Source organism: Pangasianodon hypophthalmus, chromosome 20 (genome assembly GCF_027358585.1).
Source record: "Pangasianodon hypophthalmus isolate fPanHyp1 chromosome 20, fPanHyp1.pri, whole genome shotgun sequence".
NCBI classification, from domain to species: Eukaryota; Metazoa; Chordata; class Actinopteri; order Siluriformes; family Pangasiidae; genus Pangasianodon; species Pangasianodon hypophthalmus.
The window spans coordinates 13,581,283-13,605,640 of record NC_069729.1 but is presented as its reverse complement, the minus strand read 5'-3'; the positions used below and the strand labels follow the sequence as shown (position 1 = coordinate 13,605,640).

The 24,358-nt window shown below is 37.7% G+C and overlaps 2 protein-coding genes across 4 annotated transcripts; one reads left to right on the top strand and one right to left on the bottom strand.

Annotated features, from left to right (window-relative positions):
- Positions 1-2,311: 2,311 nt before the first annotated feature.
- On the bottom strand, positions 2,312-14,377 carry nuf2 (UF2 component of NDC80 kinetochore complex). 3 transcript variants are annotated; one of them, XM_034314043.2, is made up of 14 exons: positions 14,187-14,307; positions 13,785-13,912; positions 13,630-13,704; positions 9,708-9,784; positions 9,526-9,587; positions 8,473-8,570; positions 7,924-7,997; positions 7,685-7,778; positions 7,016-7,078; positions 5,172-5,309; positions 4,784-4,924; positions 3,843-4,018; positions 3,546-3,681; positions 2,312-2,824 (listed from the first exon to the last, which is right to left on the bottom strand). In XM_034314043.2, the coding sequence occupies exons 1-14, from the start codon at positions 14,212-14,214 to the stop codon at positions 2,717-2,719; spliced, it is 1,398 nt and encodes a 465-aa protein (XP_034169934.1). In that variant the 5' UTR covers positions 14,215-14,307; the 3' UTR covers positions 2,312-2,716. The 3 variants fall into 3 exon arrangements, with proteins under 3 accessions (XP_034169934.1, XP_034169935.1, XP_034169936.1); XM_034314044.2 differs by having other exon boundaries at positions 2,313-2,824; positions 14,286-14,377; XM_034314045.2 differs by having other exon boundaries at positions 2,313-2,824; positions 14,290-14,340.
- Positions 14,378-16,847: 2,470 nt separating this feature from the next.
- Positions 16,848-22,532, top strand: rab43 (RAB43, member RAS oncogene family). The gene is made up of 3 exons (XM_026932998.3): positions 16,848-17,210; positions 19,047-19,230; positions 19,966-22,532. The coding sequence occupies exons 1-3, from the start codon at positions 17,022-17,024 to the stop codon at positions 20,220-20,222; spliced, it is 630 nt and encodes a 209-aa protein (XP_026788799.1). The 5' UTR covers positions 16,848-17,021; the 3' UTR covers positions 20,223-22,532.
- The last annotated feature ends 1,826 nt before the right edge of the window (positions 22,533-24,358 follow it).

Sequence of the window (24,358 nt, the reverse complement as noted above, 5' to 3'; positions counted from 1 at the left end):
CTGCGGGCTTCTCTATTATCTTCCTTATCATTAGTCTGAGAGTGAACTCACTGCGTGACGTACAGGTCCAGGCATAATTAGTTGTGGTTCCATGAACTTCCCACCTGCATATTAACAAACCAGTTGTACTGACAGGGATGTTTAAGTTCCTTTCTATGGTTCTGCAGTTTTTTTCCATTCAAGTGTTGTTTAATACTGTTGTCCCTGAGAACTTTAGAAAGCCTCTTCACCTTCACCATGATTGCTACTTGTTCCCAAACAGTAGCAACGTTTCATATAATGACAACAGGTGCAATTCACCTGAGAACTTCCCTATCAATTTCATTAGGTCTTCAATATAAGGGATGAATTGACATGTTAACAATTAATTTACTAATCAATTAATTGAAACAATGATTTGAGGTTTGGATTTAAATTTGGGCTTCTAGAAATGTGAGAGTCAGACTAATGCAAAATGGAAATGGAAAGAACAACAATGTAATCAGAAGAATTATGATTTATGAATGCAGTTTCCTCATCTGGAGAGCATTTTGAATTTTGTGTTCATTTTGCATGCAAATGAAACCAAAATAGTCTAGTTCTGTCTATCATCACTGTATGGTTAACTATCAATTAGCATGATTAATAGCTTATCAGATTTCAAGATAGTTGACAGTGTTGAGTTAGTTTAACATTGTACAAAAGAGAGTAACAAAACAGATTTCTCTTACTTGAAAAAAGTTTTCTTCTTAGAAAACAAGTATCTAGCTTAAAGACCCAAGCAGATGTTTTTCATGTGATTGAGATATTTGTGCATCAGGCGTTTATGTACCTGGGGGCACGGTGGCTTAGTAGTTAGCATGTTCAGGGTTGGGGGTTCGAATCCCACCTCTGCCCTGTGTGCATGGAGCTTGCTTGTTCTCTCTGTGCTTCGAGGGCTTCCTCCAGGTACTCCGGTTTCCTCATGCATTGTAGGCTGATTGGCATTTCCAAATTGTCCACAGTGTGTGAGTGTGTTTGCGATGCCTCATGACCTGAGTCCCTTGGGATAAGCTCCAGGTTACCCTGTGACCCTGTGTAGGATATGCGGTACAAAAGGTGGATGGATGGATAAATGCACCCATTTGAAGTGCCCCTTAAAATGAAAATTTGTGTTTGAGAGTTTTGTACCTGTTCCTTAGTGCTGTGTCACCAATATGATAGTACTGTATACCTAGAAAAAAAAAAAAAATTATCTATCTATCTTAGATATTTTATAGTTCATCACATCTGGGAAAATAATTAAATAGTATATATGGTATTTGTTTGTTATGATTTTTTAACAGACAAATGTGTCTATTCTATGTCAAAAAAATAAAAATATAAAATTGGAGCTTAGAATATTTGACTCATATGATTATGATTATGAAAATGTGACAACAGATGCCAGACTCCTTATTCATACTGTTTCCATTTCTTGAAAAATTTCCTGAAACTATGAAAAATAATTCTATTCAACTTCTGACTAGTGAATTATACAATGGAAAGCAGATTCTCTTCCTTTTCTTTTTGGCTGTCTTTCTTCCCCTATTATTATCATTATTATTATTATTATTATTATTATTATTCCCTGAAACACAGTAATTTCCATTTATCTGATTATATCTTTTATTTGTTATATCTGTTTACGGTCGAAATTAAATCATTGTTTATTTAGGAGGATTAACTCTTTCCAATCTGGCAACCCAAATCCAAGGCGTCGTTCTGTTTGGCTTCCAGGGAAATATGTCCCTGAAGAAATGGTGTTGAAATAATCTAAATAAAACTGGGCGGATGTTACCAGTTACCAGCTTTCACTTTCGCTAGTGTAAATTAGTGACAAAAAAATTGTGAATTATTATTATTATTTTTTAAGAAATATATGATAAATACATTATCTTAAGAATATTTACTTTGGAAACATTTCTGAAGCCACACCCAGCAGGAGAGAAATGATTCATCACAGGATAAAGGGGATCAGTCAGAAGTTTGCATCCATTTGCAGTGACTTCTCTCTAAAACCCAAACCACTGTAGCAAAATGTCCCCTCAAGCACAACAGCTTTTCCTCTGTCACTCATCTGCTTGTTTATAGCACACCAGTTAAATTTATAGGAATGTTTTCATGTACACACTATGCATACACATATGTGCATAAAATCTTATAGTCTATAGAGCATAGTATAATGAATAGTAAAGCCTTACAGCTCTGTAATCTGTTTGATTATCTTTACAATGGCATTAAAAAAAAAAAAAAAAAAACAGATTTGAAGAAAAACCATTTACTCACTCATTTTCAGTAACCGCTTTACTCTGATCAGGTTCATGGTGAATCTGAAGCCTAAACCGGTAACACAGGGCTAAAGGCAGGAGAATTTACCCCGGATGGGATGCCAGTTCATCACAGAGCACCATGCATACACGCATTCACACCTAGGGGGAATTTAGCATAGCCAATCCACATGACTGCATTCTGTGGACAGTACGAGGACATCACAGATCCTGAAGGAAACTCATGGATCAAACCCAGAACCCTAGAGCTGTGAGGCAGCAAAGCTATACCCACTGCACCACCATGAGCTTAATCACTAAAAAGTTAGTGGTGTTATGTACCAAAAGTGACAGTTTATTTAATTTTATTCCTGGCAAAAGACAAAAATTTACATATGACAAACATTTGAAAAAGGTACAGAGACAAAAGACCATTTGCCAAAAGTGGTTTAGAAATTAGTTTTCATCTTCATGATGTCAGCACTGCCCTCCATCACTAGATTTTCAAGACGTTTGTGGTACTGCTCCAGCGTGGTGAGCAGCCGGTCGTAGATGGCCTTAAAGGAAAAACACAGATTCAATCAAATCTCATTTCAAAAGGTGTAAGTGACTCAAAGATAAACACTGTAGTTGCATGTAGAATTGTAGCGCGTACGTACACACACACACACACACACACACACACACACACACACACACACACACACACACACACACACACACACACACACACACACACACCCTCCCTAAAGAACCAGCCAAAACAGAAAACAAGAGAATGACTGCATCATTAAGGGACGCTATTGGATGCATCACGGCAGAGGCACTTGGATTAACATTGTACCTTTGTCTGATTGGTTAATCTGTTCATACACTCAGGGGAGGGGAAAAAAAATGTACACTGTATCCACGTTCCCAGGTGAATATTAATACATATTAATGATACAACAAAACAAAACAAAAAAACAAAACAAAACAAAACAAAACACACACAAAAAAAAAAAAAAAAGGGTACCACACCAGCACGAAGGAATAGTTTAGTGCCCTTTTTTCTGAGTGTATTACTATTATTAAATTACCGATAAAAATTTAATAATAATTGAGTTTATTGGCTGGTCAAAAAAAGATATTGGGCTATTTGTGCCAGTATGATTTTTGTGAAAAAATTTAAGCTATGACATTGTAGATATACAAATAACATTTTGTGCACTGTAAAAAATGTTAAGAGTTCTCCAAGAACTTACACAGACTTACACAGCAGCTAAGAGAAGTGCGTACCTGAGCTTTTTCACTGTTCTGGTTGCAGGTATCTCGGAGCTTCTGCATTTTTGCCTTGAACTGCGTGGTCTCTCGGGTGATGGTTTTTATCCGATCCACGATTTCCTCACGTTTTTCATGAACTTTGTCATATTGCCTTGGCACAAAGAAAAACAATACATGCTTAACCTTTGACATTTGAGGGAAAAACCTACCGTCCAGAATGAAAGGGTGTGTGTGTGTGTGTGTGTGTGTGTGTGTGTGGGTGTGTGTGTGTGTGTGAATCATCAATAACAATCATTCAGCCTCAATTCATACCCAAGTATATTTTGGACATGCTGGTCCTTGAGCTCCTTCTTTTTCTGATGACGAATCTGCTGCTTGGACTGTTTGTCTTGTTTCATGGCGAGACCTCTCTTTAGCTGGCCCTCTTCATTGCTCAGGCCCTTTAGCTCCTTCTGCAGGGACTCGTAGAGAGCCACCAGATTCTGGACCTGTACACATACACTAGCGTCGTCAGACAAAATGTCACTGTCCAATCACCCATAAATATCCACGCAAAACGTTACCATGCATATTTAAAATGTCCCATTTTGGGGGCAACTGATCTGCTGATCATGTTAAATATTATGTTAAATACGTCTTCTAATTTAAACAAATATCTTTAATTAACCATGCTAATTTAGTGCAAAATATGCAACTGCAATAATTTACTTCTTGTACCGAGCAGCTTCTGTGTTTGCTATATTTTAATATTTTATTTCAAACCAGTGCTGGTGGTATACTGATATGTCTGTTAAATGGCTTGTAATGGATCACAAATTGGATTGGACATTTTCCATTCTAATCTACTGAAGCATTTTTTTTGTATGAATGCACAACAGGCTCAGCTGCTGTGAGAATGTCAGCTTTGAATCACTATTGGATATTGTACTGAAATTGGATCTGTGTTTGTGTGGTCCATCTCGGTTCTGAAAAGTGTCTCCTGTACAAACCTCTTGGTACTCTGTAATTGCATACAGAAGCCACTGCATAAATAGGACAAGGCTGTTCTTTTTCATGTCACTGCCTACAAAAATTAGCTACTCGGTGCGCCTCACTTTCTGCACATCACACTCGTCCTAGTTACACAGTAAGTGTAACCCAATTTATATGCCATAATTTTTTGTTCTCTATTTCGGGAGTTATTTAAATCTAACTTACTGAGGTTGACAAAAATAAGATCATCTTGGCCTAATGCAGGAAGTGTGCAGATTTACCTCTTCCTTCTGTTGGTTAGTCTTGCACATGCTGGCCTGCAGGTCATGCAGCTGTTTCAGTATTACTTGAATCTCTGCTTCGCCTTGGCTAGCACACTGCACCTTAATCTGCAGCTCCACCAGCGTCTCATCTGCCAGCTCCTGCAGTTACACGCAAACAAGGCATAGGGTTCTGTTCCACCTCTGTACTCCAACATTTTAAACATACACATTATATACAAGGTAATACATCTACGTTAAATAGAAACGCCAGGAATTTCAAACACTTAGGACCACAGAAGAACTGTCATTATACCTTCTACAGCCAAGGGGATGATATTTGGGTGTATTTGGTGTATAAGCCTACACATTCACACATGCAACCTTCATACCTTGCATAACCACCTACTTTTGAGATCTTGATATTCTTTATGCTCTCTTTCATCTTCTCCATCTCATTCTTGAGCTCCTCAGGAGACTCAACAATCTGAGACTTAAGTTTGGCTATTTCGTCTTTGTGAGTGGCCACATCTAGCTTCCTCTGGCTCTGTAGAAAGGAAAAACTATTTAAGATAGAGTCATAAAGAGTATAGTTCATAAAGAGAACTTTATGTTCATTGTATGCAAATGCATCAGATCTACTATCTATTGCAGAAAACAGACATTGGAGTAGCGTCGTGGAATTGAAAGTAGGTCAAACCAATGTTACAGTGTAGATGTAATGTACAGGGAAATGAAAGCTGAAATTATGATCCATCGTTTCATATTCATCTTTTGAGCTCAAACCCAAATGTCTTCAGTGTATACCAAAAACGAAGTACATGGCATTGCCTTTCCAATACATTCAGCTGGGACTATACATCATTTACAGTGGTCTAACCAACCCTAGACTGTATAACCGTGTAGCTATGGCACAGGACTTCAGAATGTAGCATTCTCCCTCATTCAACACACCTGCTTCAGCTCATGATCTGTGTATTAAGGCCTTCATGAGCTGAAATTAGTGTTAGAAGTAAAATAGACAAATTCCTATGAACAAGGCTTAGGGTTGGTTCTTATAATTGGTGAAGTGTGAGCGCTGTTTTTGAGCCCGGGAGCGGTTAAGAGAACCAAGTCTCCTGAAGATGGTGGCCTGGGATTTGCTTCACAGCAGGCCGAGTATTGTGATTGGTTCAATTTGTCACATTACTTACTGTTTCTACTTTTGTGATGCCAGGGGAAAGAGTTATGGTTACTGATTTATAAAACCAGATGTTCACAGGACTGGAGCACTGTAATTAGTTGACTTTTGTGGCATGAGTGCTTGCACTGAGAGCATCATTAAAAATGCATCATGAAAGTCTCGTGCCGACCTACATGGCTAAAAATCTTCTTTTATAAAACATCAGCTCTACATTTGCAGGTATTCCTGCATGATGACATGCCATGTATCTAAAAATCGCTGTTTTGTTTTTCCTGTTGGTACTACAGGAAAATAATAAAACAGAAAACGGATGAATCTAGTGCCTGCCATTTTGCATGCACATAAGTGATGTATGGACCTGCACAGACAAGCCCAAGTTGGAAGGATTTCATCTATGTAAACAACAAACTGCAATTATGAGCCACTACCTGAAACAAGCCCACAATTGGTCGTGAGTGTGGAGTCAAGTATTCGGACCAAGTGCAAAAACATAATTACACTCCAGCAGAACTTATAGTTCAAAAAATGCAGAATATGATGTAAATAGGTCAATCAATATAAGGTTGAATATGAAGTTAAGGGTAAATTCTTAAAGGGCACTCCATATAAGGTAAAATATTTGTACAATACCAAACCTAAGTGTTATACTAAATACCCAGCAAAACTGAGTATTATATATATATATATATATATATATATATATATATATATATATATATATATATATATATATATATATATATATATATATATATATATATATATATAAAGACTATAATATGCAATAAGCACGCTTAAATCACCTCCTTCTGTCCAAGAATTGGGATTGTTTAACCCATTCAGAATAAAAACACATGCATAGTTAAATAAAAAGCTACACAGGATGGACAAGCTCCATCTGCCTTGTGACGGCTGAGGGTAAAGCTTACGTAGGCTTCACCCAAGATTAGCCACCAATTATTCATACTTTGCTGCCTAATTAGGTTAATACTGGTCTTCTGGGCACTGAGCAGTGCAGCCATGGATTTAGGATCCTTAGGGATATTATTTTGGAACTGATTTGTACATACCAGTTTCTGTGACCGTTCTGCGATTTCTCTTTTGCACTCTGCAACCTGTTCATTAAGGGCATTCTGAAAAAACAGAAGAGGCACTTAGTGTTAAGCAGTTTGTAACAGCACAGTACAGAGCTGTGGGTTCCCTTCACCACCAACACAATATCAGTTTGCTCACTTTTTTTTTTTTTTTTTTAAATTAGGAACCATTAGGTCATCAGCTGCTGAGGTTTAACACCCATAGCCTGTAGATAATAATAGTGGAGTATTTTCTACTTCTGGCTTTGAGAACATTTTAAATCAAATCCTTGAGTAGCTGTACACAGCAAAGACAATCATGGACATCAGTTACATGTTTTTTGTTTTTTTTTGGCTGTGTGTTAGTGTTGGCAGTGAAACTCCCTTTTAGTTTGTAGCAGTTGCTGCTTTCTCAATTGTTAATTAATTGATAAATTGCAAAAACCCACATAAAATGATTATTTGTGACGAATTACACCAACCCCAAAGCGCTGATGCCTTAGCCCCAAATCAGCGCTTTTTAGAGGAAAAGTGCAGAATGGTTCAAGATGAAACTGATTCAAGGTGGCGGAAAAGGGCCTTGTGCTCCCCTTCAAAAATTAAGCAAAAAAACATTTTCTACACCAGCATACTGAATTTCACACTGCAAGCTTTGAGAGATCTTACCACTTCCTGGGTTTCTTGCATGGTAGCATTTTTCACTTCTGTGAGGGCTGCAGCCAGTTCTTTAGCCTCTGCTTGCTGCTCTGGTGGGATTGTCCTGAGCAAGAACGTTTGTAAATATTACAAAACCTTGACACTGGAATGGGTCATAACTAAATATCTAATATAGTAACGTAGATTGAATGGAGACCACACATTTTGGCAAAAATCTTTCAGTGTTCAAGAATGAAAGGAGTACCTACATCAGTTTCTCTATCTTCTTTTCAGCTTCCTTAATGCCTTTTGTGCAATACTGAAGTTTATCCATATCTGCACGCTGTAGTAAGAGGGAAGTGAACAAAGACTTTCACATCACAGTTATTGCCTCAATATTGTAAACCACAATGTAACCATGATATTGCACAAAGTATTATAAAACTGTTATGGAAACTAGATTAAGTTATTGTTCTCAGGCACTTTTAATGTAATATTAACCTACTGTTTCCTTTACAAAGCAATTAAGATTACAAAAAGCATCAATTTAGATGAAGACACAAAGTAAACAAATAAAAAAAATTAACAAATAAAATTAGGAATATGCAGAGAAAAAGCACAAAATATGATAGACAGAACTGAATAACAAAACCCTGATGTTAAGCAATAATTGCATTCTTTTTAAGACTGCAAAATGTAATAGATCATTTTTTAAATTAAAAGCTAGTACAATCAATTCTACATTCCTGAAACAATGATACCATATTCCTGATGCAATGCCCAGATGTAGTCGTGTTTATAATTTACAAAGAACTTACAAAAGCCTGCTGATGGCCTGCAATTATTTCCAACCTCTGTTTCCTAAAGTGCAGGAAATTTTGGATTCCACTCAAAATAGTGATTGTTCTTTTGGGCTCTGGAATAAGACAAGCAAAGGTTAAAGTGAGAAGAACAAATCATGACTGACTAAATAACTTGTTATTTAGCACTCGTGCTAAATAACTTGCGAGAACACATTGTTTCTATAGCCACAGTGCTCTTCCTGTAGATGTTTTCCTGAAGCAACACGAAGGCCAAGAAGAAACTATGAAACAGACGTGCATACTGCTGGTTACCTATTTGCTTATCGAAAATCACACAATTTCATCACATACACACAAGGAAGAAAATCCTGACCTGACATATAGACCTCTCAAACTCTGCACTGTACATCTCATTAAAAACAATGCATATGGAAGCAGAGCATTTTTGCACATCATATGAAGCTGCTTTACCATGAAAGCTTGATGATTGTCTTAGCCACTGACCACCTCCTCAGTCTCAAAAAAATGACCCTGATGAGGTCCAGAATCTATCCAGATCACAGCAATTTGTTCACACAGCATTGGTTTTATATCTTAAATTCAATTTTTAATGTGGCTGGGTAAAATGCGAGGAATCCATGATAAATGATCACATGACTGCTACCAATGAGAAGGGCGAAGGCAAACACATGCTTCCTCCAAGACTATATGAAGCCATGAAGCCAACCAAGTGCATCTTTTTTGAACTGCTATTCATGTCGCATCACAGTGCAAAGTAACACACATGCAGGAAAGCGCTATCTACCCTCTTCCACACACACGACCTTACAGACACCCACAATTGGCCAGTCTCTCTGTGATCGACAGATGAGAAAGGGTATGCCACCCCTCTCACCCAGAGAGCATGGCCAATTTTACTCTCCTGGACTCCTGGCCACAGCAGAGGTCTCGTCAGGATCTGAACTCACAAACTCCTGACCATAGGGCGAACGCTTTTCTGTTGACTTTTTGATTTGATTTAATACTTATGGCAACACTTTAAACATCTTAAACAAAACATTTGCTTACTAGGATTAAGCAGGTCATTCAGTGAAAAGTCATACACATGGCACACTGGCAAAAACTGGCACCTAAAAGAAAAGTGTGAGAGAGAGAGAGAGAGAGAGAGAGAGAAAGAACATTTCAAGTTTCTATTAAATTCTGACACTAATTTTACTGCAGCTGATGAAGGGGATGAAAATTCCACTTACATGCATACATAGAGACTCAAGACTGGTGTGGACCACTCATGTAACATTGGGTATTGGAGATTTTCTGACAGAGGTGCCTGTTAAAAGGTAATTGAACAAACAAGGCTGGGTATTTAAGAACAACAACAACAAATAATAATATTCATGCAGACATTTCTGAATAACAAGAAGTAACAACCTGGACTGAAATCCTGCATTGTAAAATCTGCTTAGGTTAAACACAAAACTAATCACTTATCCCAACTATCCTCAAAATTTTCAGAAATTCCATTTTCATGGATTGTCATCATCAGAATCATCCAACACAATCAGCTGGATCATAAGGTAGGGAGAAAATAATAATAATAATAATAATAAATCAACACAAATTTACGTGTCATGCACTCTTCCAGTGTTCCAATCAGCATGATAAAACTCCTGAATGCCACATGTTAATATATGTGGAGTGTAAAATTTCACCAGCTGGAACCGAGGCACTGTTTGCAATATTTACAATACGGTTAAGATCTTAATTGGATCTTGGCTTCTCTATCAGTAAAACTTAAACCACACACACAGCTTTTAATTACTAGTTTATGAGGAGCCTTGAGGAGCTGTATGCCACGGCTCATTCACCGACCCAGTCTGATGGCCACACACGGTGCCCATAAATTACTTTAATTTAAATGTCCATCACTTAAAGCCCTCCTCAATATGGAGTTTTTCCAAATGAGAAAAGAAAAAAAAAAAATTGTATATTGAATTTCTGTCACTTAAGCATTGACCTTGATTAGATTCAAGAAGCATACCTATTTAACTGCATTTTATTAAGTTAAACACCCTAAATTCCTGCTTTGCAGATGATTTGAAAAGCTACATTTCTTAGTGAAATGCTGAAATTGTTAACAGGCAGTGTTTTAGGATTAAAATGAGCTTTCAACACTTAACTGCCTTGCAGCACACACTGCATAATTAACCAGAGTTCTGTTTATTACGCCACTACACACATCGAGAAGATTCTCCATCAGCATGGTGCACTCACTCGGCCACTAAAAACGTGCCACTTCTCACCACAACCGCACATACTGCTGCACTGCAAATGGTGAACACGAAACACTACAAATGCTAGCTGCATCAGTTCAGTAAGCACCTGAGCAGGAAAGGAGTCACTCCAGTGCCAATTCTGATTCAGACATGGTGTTACCTACAGCTAATGTAGCCCCACCAAACAAGGAGGGGGTGATATGACGAAAAATATATTACTCATTATACTTGAAAACGTTTCTACAATACAATAAATGTGTCATGATGGACAGGTTTGCTAACAAACTGCAAGCAATGCAGTGCTGCATTTGACTGATATTAATGATGTTTTTATTTAACGGCTACAAAAACTGATTATTTAACACTGAAAAGGGGGAAATAATCTTTAACCAGCTGCTTATAATCAGAGTTTGTGATTGTTACAAAATATGATACATGTGATATCTAAGAAAAGTGTATTGTAATTTTTCACAGTACTGATATTATATCATATCGCCCAGCACTATGCCAAACTCAAATCAGACAGAAAAAAAGGCTAAAATAACAGACTAAAATGTAAATTTTTTCTTTTGCAGTTGATATTAATTTCACCGCAGACACTTGAGAAGATAATATTTAACTTAAGTTTGCCACTGCTTTAAAAATCCCATGATCATCACTGTATTCAATATAATCATTGTATTAAATTATGGCTGCTTTAAATCACACATTTCATACATGTACATTGTATTGTTGATCACGCTGTGATGTACATCGTATTGTCTTGAAAGGAAAGATACAACACACCCTTATATCTGACAGACTAAAGCTACGTTCACACAGCAGGCAAAAGTAGCCCAAACTCAATTTACTGACCAAATCTGTTCACATTACGTTCTGAATGTGGCCTGTATCTGACATTAGTCTGAACAGATCACGCTCCTACACTGACCTGAACTGACCAAAGGAACAATGAGTCACATGATGCGTTCATGCTCGCTGTAAAAAGGGCACATTGTTCGACCATGGGCACTTCTCTGGCTCGTGTCCTTGGTTCCTTTAAATTTTGCTTTTAAACTTTTAACTTTCCTTTGGCACTGTAGCCAGGTTCTCCTTTGACCGCAGTTGGCCATTTCTATTGAGATCTCATCAAACACAGAGCAGTTGCACAGTAACATCACCCAAAATGTTTGAGGTCCTCTTTCCTCACTATCCTGCCACTGAAATCCTCCTTCACTGTCATCCTCCATCTTTCCTTCCTGGTAGAGTGAAAGTATGACGAATATCGAGTTGGATAGATGTAAAAGTCACATGATTTCCGACCTACCTGTTCAGATAGAGGTCACATGGCCAGTATCTGATACATACCGAAAATCAGAAATGAAAATGTCAGATTCAATGTTTTTTGCTGTTCACAGAGCCATAAAAGTAACAAATCTGTCATATTTGAAGAAAAAGATTGTACTGGGGCCACTTTTGCCTGCCGTGTTACTGTAGCCTAAATATTGCTTAAAAATGAAGCACATTCTCACAATTGTTCTAATTAATACATATTTTACTCAAGACTAATTTATAGAAGCCTATTTGTCTCTATAAGCAAGCAAATCAGTCAGACTACAGAGAACGAACACTAATGGGCTACTAAACCATCGGCAAAAAGCAGAAAAAACTATCATAAAGCACACAACTTTAAAGTTCCCATGAAGAGCTTCTTAGCTGTGACTTGATGCCGTATGTTGACACATTTCCTTCTGAAAGAGGAAGTCAGAGTGACATCACGTTGAAGCACTTGACATGATTTACAACACCCAGATGAATCAATTTTTTTTTTTTTTTGTGGGCCTTGCCTTTTACTTACTCTTACTGATGGAGAAGCCTAGATGGTGTAAAAAGACAAAATGGTGTTCTCACTCAGTATGAAGAGGTGGCATATTGCATAGGGCATTGAAGAGTCCCAAGTCATGAAATCACCTCTTTAATGTGTCCGTCACATAACCGCTACCTTGCACAAATTCCTAGCTATTCAAAATGAATGAATGCCTACCATTTTTCCCCCCTCAAGCGATAGTTGTTAAAGTGAATAGCGTGCAGGAAGATGCATAACCAAAAACTCAGACAAACCACATTTACTGCTAAGTGAGCTTCTACTGTTGAGCAAGACCTGCCTCCAGGCACGGGACATGGTTTATACGGCTAAAAGTTTGTGGACACCTGGCCATCAGTCCCATGTGTGTTTTTTTAACATCCCATTCCAGAGTTAGTTTCCCTTTGCTGTTATAATAACCTCCACTCTGCTGGGAAGGCTTTCCACTAGACTTTGGAGTGTGGCTGTGGGGATTTGTGCTCATTCAGCCACTAGAGCATTAGTGAGAGCAGACACTGATGTTGGGTGAGGAGGCCTGGGTGCAGTCAGAGTTCCAGCTCATCCCAAAGGTGTTCAGTGGGGTTGAAGTCAGGGCTCTGTGCAGGATACTCGAGTTCTTCCACATCAATCATGTCATACCATGTCTTCATGGAGCTCGCTTTGTACACAGGGGCATTGTCATGCTGGAACAGTTCCAGTGAAGGGAAATCTTAAGGCTACAGCATACAACGACATCCTGTATGATTGTGTGCGTCAAACTTTGTGGCAACAGTTTGGGGAAGACCCACATATGGGTCAGGTGTCCACATACTTTTGGCCATGTAGGGTACATCTTTCTAGAGAGCATTATTGGATGGATAATTGGGTGATCATGAAGCTGTGACTAGTTACAAATCATAAAACATTGTTGACTGTTTTCCTGGAAGCACCCGCAACACTAAGGGACAGAGACAACATGCCCTGAAACAGCAGTTTTGATATCAAGGGCACATCCACAATTCTGTTATACGCCATTCTGCAACAACTAGATCTCTTTTATGATTCAGCTGCACTCACCAGGTAATGGCACTCAGGCCTGAAGCGATACACAAGCTGCAGTATTCTCATGTACAGTCTCTGGATGACATCCGCCTGCAAAATGAAAGTGCATGCATCTAAGTCACAGCCATGCAGATCATTTCATCTGTGCAAGAGTCAACATGATGGCTCACCTTTGGATTAGGAGTAACATCACTTTTTGCAAAATGTTTCGCCTCTTGTCCTGTCAAGACTTCAGTTCGAAAAAACTGCACGATGGCGTCCACCTTGTATATTGGAAACGTATTCTCCATCATGGCTCCTAAAAAAATAAAAAGATTTATTCCTGCCACTTATTTATCATCTATATAAATTTGACCACCCTTCCTTTTACTAGGGAAGCAAGTTAATAACTTGATATCTTTAATGTCATCTAAAAGGTTAAAAGAAAGAAAGAAAGAAAGAAAGAAAGAAGATTAAACAAGCAAAATACGGAACTATTTGAAAGCTAGCGTTAGCTAGCTGACCAACTGCTGATAACGAGCTTATCTTTCTAAAAACCGCAGCAGAATTAAAACATGAGAAAAACACTGTACCATCTTTTTCAAAATTCTCTTTCGCCATTTTAAAAATAATAAAATAGCAGTTAAAGCCTTAAGCTATATTATTTTTTAACATTACACGCTTGTGTTTACCTGCCTCCTTTTCCGCTTTTCCGTTGTCAAATTTAAACTTTCAGCGGTTCTGTCGTCACTTCCGCTCAGAGGTCTTCTACGGCGGATACTGTTGCTAGAGGAATGAACACACTGCCACCTAGTGTTTATTCTATTTATTTTTTTATTAATTTTTTTTTATTTAATTTTTATTAATTTTATTAAATTGTCAAATTTACAACCGAACATATATATAATAGCAATAAACAACATATAACAATCTTTTTCTTCTATTTCTACTCTGGCCCTCTCTCTCTAACACACATATATAAACATTTATGTATTATCTTTGCATTTATTACTGAACTACACTGCAGTCACTCCCTGAATTTTCCTTCAGATGCATATTTTTCAAATGCAAACTTACCATCATTACTACAATCAAGCATCTGCATGTCAGTGCCACAATCAGGAGGATTGCACAATTTCCCATCTGATTGCACTTTTCTGACTTTATTTCTATCATCAAATTAGCCTAACACACATTGTTATTGAATGAATGAATAAGTGAGTAGACTAACTAGCTGTCATACATTGTCAGCCATATCGAATATCATCGGTTTCACCCCGAGGCTTATAACAATGCATCAACTTGTCCAACAAAGTCCTGTTTTTCTTGAAACTTTGTGTACTATTCTGTGAATTTTCCTACCTCAACATTAGCACAAGTACACTGCAGTTACTCTGTACTGGATAGTCCTCAGGTATGTGTCTATATCATGTCATGAAGAAAGGACATCAGCCATGACCCCAGAGAAACTGCTCATTAACCTTGAAAGGGTTATAAGGCCATCACCAAAATTCACCATTCTACAGTGAGAAGGACAAATGGAGAGCCCTCAAGGCAGTTGCCAATCTTCCCATTGGCATCCCAGCAAGTTCAGTCCAAGGTCAAACCATGTAATGCTTGGAGCTATAAAGAAAAACCCAAGCATCATGTGACCTACAGGCTTCTGTAAGCACATTAAATATCTATGTTGATGACAGCACACTCAGAAAAAGACTGAACAAGTATGCCTTTCATGAAAGTGTGGCTAGGAAAAAGCCCTTTGTCTCCAAAAAGTATATGGCAGCATGACTTAGGTTTGCAAAATTGCATCTGAACAAACCATAAATGTTCTGAAACAATATCCTTTAGACTGATGAGACCAATATGGAGATGTCTGATCATCATGCATAGCACCATGTTTAGTGAAACCCAATCACAGCATATCACCACAAACACCCCATACCACCTGTCAAGCATGGTGGTGGAGGGGTGATGATTTGGGCTTGTTTTGAAGGCACAGGCCATGGGAAACATGCAGTCATTGAGATAACAATGAACTCTGCTTTATACCAGAATATTCTTGAGACAAAAGTGAGGCCATCTGTCCAGCAGCTTAAATTGGGCCAAAATTGGGGCATGCAACAGGACAATGATCCCAAGCACAGCAGCAAATCAACATCTGAATGGCTAAAAATAAAGAAAAAAAATCAAGGTGTTGGAATGGCCAAGTCAAAGTCCAGACCTCAACACCACTGAGATGTGGGATCTTAAGAGATCTGTGCATAAACTAATGCCCTCAAACAACAATGAATTGAAGCAGTGGTGTAAAGAAGCGTGGGCCAAAATTTCTACAAAATGATGTGAGAGACTGAAACTCCTACAGAAAATGTTTACTTCAAGTGTCATTGTTGCTAAAGGCGGTTCTACATGTTACTGAATTATAGGGCGTACTTATTTTTTCCCACCCGGTTTCTGAATGTTGTTCTTTTTTTGGTTGCTCCAGTGTCAATAGTTCATCTGATTATAACAGTAACTAAGTTTTGTATACACATAATGAAATTTGGTAAGATGCCTTCATATAATATTATTTGTATCCTCTGACTTATGCAATTACATATTTACATTAATAAAATTATGCTTTTGACAAAACAAGAAAAATCTTTTTTTTTTTATGTAAATCAGTTGTTTGGCTTAAACTTTTTAATTTCATTTAAAACAGGTGGTATTCTATGTTTGTTTTGTCAGAGCTTATTGTTATTATTATTATTATTATTATTATTATTATTATTATTATTATTATTTGTCAGAGACATCATGTTTGACATGTTGAACATTATTGTACTTGGTTGCAAAGATGGCAGCGCTGGTGACGTGTCTGGTTTGTTACATCACGTCATGTGGTGACAGTCAGACTGGGAAAACCCATCAGGTCCACCTCTGTTTGGGAATTCCAAGTCGAAAGTGGAATATTGTGGGAAAAAAGCCGCATCTTGCTACAGGAACATGCCGTACTTCCGAGGAATTTCAGTTTATTTCAGTTTGTAAGAAATGACAAATAAGCTGCAACATCTGCCACTGCAACAGACATGTTTATCTAGTAAACTAAACGCTAATGTTTTAATGCAGAACAATGGGACGTTTTCTCGAATTTTCCCACATGACGTGTGATTCAATGACCTCTTCATATCAGTGAAATAACAGTGCAATCCTCTGTGTGAGCTTCCAGCCAATCACAACACAGGGGGCGGGACTCATTTAAAAAATAAACACGTTCACGTCCGCTCTGTTTTCCGGGTTAGCGAGTTTCTGCAGGTGCCAATTTATCCACGTCACTTTGTTTTTGCCTGTGTAGTGTTTACAGCGCGCGCACACACACTCACACACACTCACACTGAAACATCTTTCCACCTGATTTAACCCACATTATCTGTTACACACCGCAGGCTGCCATGTCGTTACTAGAAACAGACGACAGTTATGATTTCGTCTTCAAAATAGTTTTGGTGGGGGATGTCGGTGTGGGGAAAACCTGCGTGGTTCAGCGGTTTAAGACGGGCACTTTCATCGAAAGGCAAGGCAACACAATCGGAGTGGATTTTACAATGAAGACGATGGAAATTCAGGGGAAAAGAGTCAAGGTTGGTGTCTAGCAAACGAATCGGTTCTTTTTGAACGAGTCGTTCCGGCAAATCGATTCAGGGACTGGTTTATGTCAGTTGCCTCTTTGTTTTTTTTTTTTTGTTTTTTTTTTTAAGTTTATAACCATTTCTTACATATGTTTGCATTTTGTTAGGTTTGTACACTGTCTGTCAGAACCGTGTGTTTATAGCTTGGTTGTGTGTTTCAGCAGATTATTATTTGTACATGTGTTGTTGCTAGGCTAACTCTTATCATAGTAATAATGAGAGCTAGTGATAAGCCATAACTATAAACCGTCATGTAGAAATGACAGTATGAAACAAGTGAATAGTGAAATTCATTACATAAACAGTTGTTATTGGTGTTATTTTAGTACGTGTGTGTGTGTGTGTGTGTGTGTGTGTGGAATCAAACGAGTCAAAGCTCCGTTTGTTCAGTGAACCGATACGAATCATAAAGGCAGTCTCGATTCTTTGAATCGTCAAGTGACGTTGACTGGAAACTTTACAAAAGAAAAATTAAAGAAATAAAATATTATTATGCATCTTAATTGATATAATGGATATAATTTAGAATTTTAAAATTATACTCATTAATAAATATAAAAGGAAAAAAACATTTAAACAAAAGATTTTATAGTGATATTAAAGGAGCCTTGGGTGCAGCAGCATCAGGTTTCAAGCTGCTGTGTAATTTCAGATGATTACAGTGTGTCAGAATGATCAGTGAACTCTGCAGAGTTGATCCTTTTCACCACAAGTGTCATGGTGGCGTGGCCTTCTGATGATGACGCCTCTCTCCGGTTAATCACTAAGAGCAATTCAGTTGCTAAACCACAGAGAAGACCTGGTGCTCATACTGCCTTATCTGACTTTACATAGGCATCATGTGAGTTTGCTGTGTGTGTGTGTGTGTGTGTATGTGTGTGAGAGAGAGTGAGAGAGGAAGTAATGGATGACTCAGCAGAACATCAGCACATTTTTGGTTTATAAATGGTTCTAGAGAATCTTAAAACCATTCAGACAAGTGAACTCACTGGGATTGGAATCAGTCTCTGATCCAGTAAACTTTCATATCATGATAGCTGCTAAACTATTCATCCAGGGTATTATCATAATTCTTTATGTGGATTAAAAATGAAAACTAATCTGAAATGTTAAATTGTATGATAAAATTGTGATATTCGTCTCCTAAAGCCACTACAGTCTTTACACTCCTTAAAGGAAAAAATCCAATCTGAACAACTCGCATATTAATCTTTATAATTAGTGACATCCAAGATTTATTTTGTAATGAAATTTTGAGTCAGCTTCTTTCATTGCCATGTTGGTCTACTTGCACTTACATTAACAGTTTCCTACATTACCCACAATGCTGTTAGTCTACCTGCTGATAGTGGTGCTGTGGAATTTAGCCCTTGTTTCACGTCTACTTAAAGAGAACATTACAGCAAAGCTTTAGTAGTTTAGTCTGTCTTTAGGAATCAATAGCAAAACTTGATCATTATTACATATGTTTGAGATTATTATTATTATTTTTTCTCCTATTAAACACCATTGTAACTGTGCTACATTTGATCCTGAGCTCGGGTTACTGTCTGTACGGAGTTCCCTGTGTTCATGTGGGTTTCCTCCAGATTCCCCAGTTTCCTCCCATTGTCCAGTAGGTGGATTGGCTCTTCTAAATTGCCACTAGGTGTGAATGAGTGTGTGAATGTTGCCTTGCACTGGTGTGGCGAACCATCCATGGTGAATATCCCTTGTGTCCAGTGTTGCAGGGGTTACTGAAAATGCATGAATGAATGAAAGAATGAATGATTCATTCTTGTTGAACAGTTGCAGATTTGGGACACGGCAGGGCAGGAGAGGTTTCGGACCATCACACAGAGCTACTACCGCAGCACAAATGGCGCCATAATCACATACGACATCACCAAGAAAGCATCCTTCATGGCTGTACCCAAATGGATGGAGGACGTCAAGAAATATGGCGGCTCAAACATTGCCACCCTTTTAATAGGTCAGTGAAAACTTTTTAGATATTTTTATAAATCTTCTTGTTAATAGTATAGAGAGCAAAGTTGGCCATGATGTCTGGTTGGAAGGGACGGCATACTGTCTACCCCCTGTCAATCAGAGCAACACAGCTGTCAGCATCTGTGAGCTTGTGTGTGGAAGAGGGTAGAAAGCACTTTCCTGTGAGTGTGTTACGCTGCCCTGTGACACAGCATGAGCAGCAGTTCGGAAGATGCGGTTGGCTGGCTTCATGTGTCATATGATAGGGAAGAGCTGGCTGCTGGGTGGGAACTGCCATCAGTTCCTGTTTTCTGGTGTAATTCTGCATTTACATTTTGAAAGTTGTGCTCTCGGAGATGATTGTGAACAAAAGTGTGCAAAGGGAAAACAGCTTCTCCATAATGTTACATCATTCAGGTACAAGGTGAAAGTTTATAGATTACAGTAAGTTACACTAAACCATATCAGCAAGTCTGTGTGACTACTAAAGAACTGGATGTTCTTATATGTTATTTATATTTATATGTTTTTATAAGTTATATTTATATTTATAGTAATAGTTATAAGTTATTTATATGTCTTGGGTGAAGTAGATTTCCATTACTTTTTAGCAACATTAGTCTCCTTTTAATGCTAATGTTTTGCCCCAAAACTTGCTTGATCAGCTTTGGGGTAGTTTTTGTCAAACTATTGCATTAAGGACGTTGATTTCAGCTCCAGTGTGTTTCTGTTCAAACAGGTAATAAATCGGACTTAACCGAAGAGCGTGATGTTTCTTTTGAGGAAGCTCAGGCGATGGCGCACCAGCTGGACTTCATTAGCGCCATCGAAACATCTGCCAAAGACTCCAGCAACGTGGACGATGCGTTTAATAAAATGGCAGCTGAGCTGATGCTGAGACACGGAGGGCCCGTGTTCAGAGACAGCGTAACTGACAGCTTCAAACTCAACAGCAAGGACGTGAGCGGTGATGCCTGGAGCTGTGGCAGCTGTTGATGCTGGTTTTGGTTCTAACGTTCTTATTCCTGTTCTTAGCCACGTTGGCCTGTAATTCATCACAGGGCTCCTTTGGGTGAATCACGGCCTAATCGTCAGTGTTGACCGAATGATCAATCATTAATTGATTAACTGATACACACCTCCGATTTTCAGGGAGCAGTAGTTGGCCATATCAGGCCCAAAAGTAACTGTGTTTTAAGAAAGATGAAGTAAAGGGAGTAGTGGAAAATGCACAGAAATGATTAAGATAGCAGCTGCTTGGATCTTATAGGAACTTTGACAATCCTACTATGATTATAATAAGAGAATGATCAGGTTTCAGCCAAGTTTGAACCACTTTTGGTTTGATCTGGTTTGACCTGCGTGAAATTCTCAAACTAGCTTCATATTAACTGTAGCTGAATGTGTTAAAAGTATAAATCAGTCTGTTCTTCTTGTTGATTGAATCTGGAGAAAGTGGAATAAGGTGAGAATAGTCTCATTTGCCACTGTTTTCTCCAGGTGACATATTTAACTCCTTATCGTTAGTACTGAACCTACAGCTGAGGTACTTTTATTAATATATGTATTATTACATCCCAGTGAGCATCTGCTAACAAGAAATGGCGATGAATTGCTGTCTAATAAATAGTCAATTTAATGGGTCAGCCGAAACAGGCTGAATTTTTGGCTGAACTATCTCTTGGCCCGTAAAATGCAGGTATTAGTCTATTTTGGACTGCCTTGGATACTAAAGATGCCCAGATCCAGCGCTGAGATTTTGAGTCTACAGCCAACACTGACCTTAAAAACGCTGGACTGATATTGGATCACATTTGACAAATTTTCCAATCCAATCTACCGTGGTACTTTATACACTTTTCAAATACATTTTATTTGTATAGCACTTTTGACAGTAGACATTGTCACAGATGAGCTTGACAGAAATCTGGGCTTAGATCGAGACCCCTAATGAGCAACCCAGAGGCGACATGGCAAGGAAAATCTCCATGACGACTGATTCAGCACTCTTACAGCACATCGCCAGAATGCCTCGGAAATGTCTCATAACTTCTCAGCTGAAGCTTTCAGAGAGTCGAATCAGTGTCTGAGAGAATTCATATCAGATACACTTTACTCAAAACTCTGATATCAGTGTATCCTTACTAAATATACTTACTTAACTGGTCCATTTTAAGTTTGAGGTCCTGTATATGACCACGACAGTCAACTTTTCTACGTCCCTTGAAACGCTTTCACTCTAGCCAAAACCTGAATGTCTGCCAAAACGTATTCTTTGTCTTTGAACCATCTTTGTGCTCACTGGCATAATTACACAAAGACAATCTGGTATCAGGTGTCTTATACTATTAAACTGGAAACATGTTGAGCCTATAGGGTTTAAAAATCCCTGGCTGTATTGTTAGCATTACAATGTTAACATGTATTTATATCATAAAGACTATATTAAGAAAATAGCATATGAATAAGGGAAAGCTGAAATAAAATGAGAAATAGATTTATGCTTTTCACATGAATGAAACTCTCTTTAGCAAATAGTAATGTTTTAACAGGTTTTTAATAAGAATATGAAGGTATTGTTTTTGAATGTATTAGAAAATTTGTGTTTCTTTTTTTTCTTTTAAATTCTTTTAAAACATTTCCTATATATTTTAAAAATTCCATACTTTTTATTTCACAGACTGGTTAGGATGAAAGGGGCCATATAATTAATGAATTAAAAAAACTTTTATTAATGAAGACTTTTATTGATCTCATACAATAACTGAAAAGAAGGTTAAAGGACTAATTGCATCTCAGACCACATATTTATAATATTTATGTCCACATTTTTCATGAACGAAGGTTTAAAAATCACTTTAATACATGTTTAATATTTCTAGTAAACTTTTTGTGAAATACATAATTTATACACAGTATATAAAAGACAATACATTTTTTGCAGAGTAATTTTTACAGTTTTTAGAAGATGTATTACATTTTGCATTTTTGTGCTAAACCGTTTGTACTTGGTTTTGGATATAGAGCCACTGGCTTTAAAGTGAATGATAAAAAAATGTTCCTGATTTAGTCTAAGTGCCTTTAATACAATTTGGATATTGTTAGACTGATGATGTAGTCTTTTTTTTTAGGTATATAAAATATAACTATGCATTTTTATCATGGTGTTTGATCAAACAATTTTTTTCTTCTCAAATGACATTATTTTTTGTATGCACAATAATTTAATGTTCTAAACGTTAGCTGTTCATATTGAGTTCTCAATGCATTATTTTATGAATAAAACTGTTGGAGCATAAATGCTGAGTATGGTTGTAGTCGGAGGCTTATTTAATGCTTTGGGGCAGATAAAGTGAGGGGAAATAAGTATACGGACACTTTTGTTTTTGTTATTTAATACACTTCCAGTGCATATATTCACTTCAAAATGTCTTTTGACTTTGTACTTATAAATATGAACAAAACATGTATTTATTCATAAGCATAAGCCAAGTTATGTATAAAAAACTAAATTGATTCAGATACTGTATTAAAAATATATGCTTACGTCCACTTTATTAGGAACACCTGTACACCTGCACATTCATGCCGTTATCTAATGAGTCGCGCAATTCAAAAAATCATGCAGATTCAGGTCAAGAGCTTCAGTTAATATTCACATCAAACATCAGAATGAAGAAAAAGTGTGATCTCTGTGACTTCGATCTTGACATGGATGTTTTTCAGAAACTGCTGATCTCCTGGGATTTTCACACAATAGTCTCTAGAGTTTGCACAGAATGGTGCGAAAAACAAAAAACACTTGAGAGAGCGACAGTTCTGTGGGTGGAAACACATTTTTGATAAGAGAGGTCAGAGGAAAATGCCCAGACTGGTTCGAGCTGTCAGGAAGGATATAGTAACTTATATAATCACTCTTTACACCTGTGGTGAGCTGAAAAGCATCTCAGCATGCACAAAACATCGAACCTTGAGGAGGATGAACTACAGCAGCGGAAGATCACATTTGGTTCTACTCCTCGCAGCCAAGAACAGGAATCTGAGGCAATCATGGGTGCCCATGATAGCCTCAGACTCAAGCAGGAATCAAACGCCCAACCCTGGAGGTGCAAGGCACTGTATATACAGAATATTATATCCCTCATTTAATCTAAATAGAGGAATGTAAGCTTTTACATTCATTCGCCAGGACAAGCCTCTGAATCACCATTTTATATACATTCATTTATACCACAGCAGATCTGTTTGGTCAGAAGATGTTGATTAATTTTCTATAACAGCAGCTCTGTCAATAGTACTGACTGCAAGGTTAATAATAAACTGCTTGTTCTAATATGTTATGGTTTCTATAGTAACAACTCACACAGAGACTTGTATGGAGGACAGTCGACATAAATGAATTAAAAAATGTGTGTATGTTTTGTATGATGCGTGAAATAATGACGTTTTCTGTTTATTTAGCATTTAGGGAAGGAGTCTCCAGTGTCAGAGCTTGGGTGTGTTGTAAGGACAGGATTTTGCACTTTCCAGGTCCTCCGTAACATGACAAGCTGCGTTTTTTAAAATTAACTTTACTAGAGAATAAATAAAGGCTGGTGAAAACTTGAACATTAGGTTATAGCTGCTATGATGCGAATGATAACAGGAACTAACTTTTTTGTTTCACTGACATTCCACAACATTATACGTAATATTAAATGGATAAAAAGTACATGGTGTTCTTTAATAAAATTTTGGGATGTGCTAATATTGGAAAATAATCAACTTTGGGCCACATCATACCACCAGGACATTGATTATATTTACAAGTCTAGGTTTTTCCAGTTTAACAGAGCAGTTTGAAGTTACCTCCAGTCTTTACTGACTGTTGCTATGTTCACTTGCGAAGCTTCTCTCCATTGGACCAGATATGATTTAGGTGATGGGTCATCTTCAGTACAGTAATGACAGTGGTGACTCTGACACAACCATGTGCACTGTTGTACCATGTGATTAATATAGGGTCAGTCCCGTTTTATACAGCTACACAAGTTTAGGAAAATATCATGATGTGAAAATATATTGGCACTAAATCTATGGGTTTAGAGCCTAACACAAGGTTGCAGCTTTACAATGAATGGTACGCCTGAGAC

Coding starts and splice junctions, on each gene's coding strand:
- nuf2 (XM_034314043.2), bottom strand. CDS start 14,214: ATGGCGAAAGAGAATTTTGAAAAAGATG. Junction 5,310..7,015: donor CAGAACGGTCACAGAAACTG/GTATGTACAAAT, acceptor TCCTTTCTACAG/AGCCAGAGGAAGCTAGATGT. Junction 3,682..3,842: donor CATGTCCAAAATATACTTGG/GTATGAATTGAG, acceptor CTTTGTGCCAAG/GCAATATGACAAAGTTCATG.
- rab43 (XM_026932998.3), top strand. CDS start 17,022: ATGTCGTTACTAGAAACAGACGACAGTTATGATTTCGTCTTCAAAATA. Junction 17,211..19,046: donor TTCAGGGGAAAAGAGTCAAG/GTTGGTGTCTAG, acceptor CTTGTTGAACAG/TTGCAGATTTGGGACACGGC. Junction 19,231..19,965: donor CATTGCCACCCTTTTAATAG/GTCAGTGAAAAC, acceptor CTGTTCAAACAG/GTAATAAATCGGACTTAACC.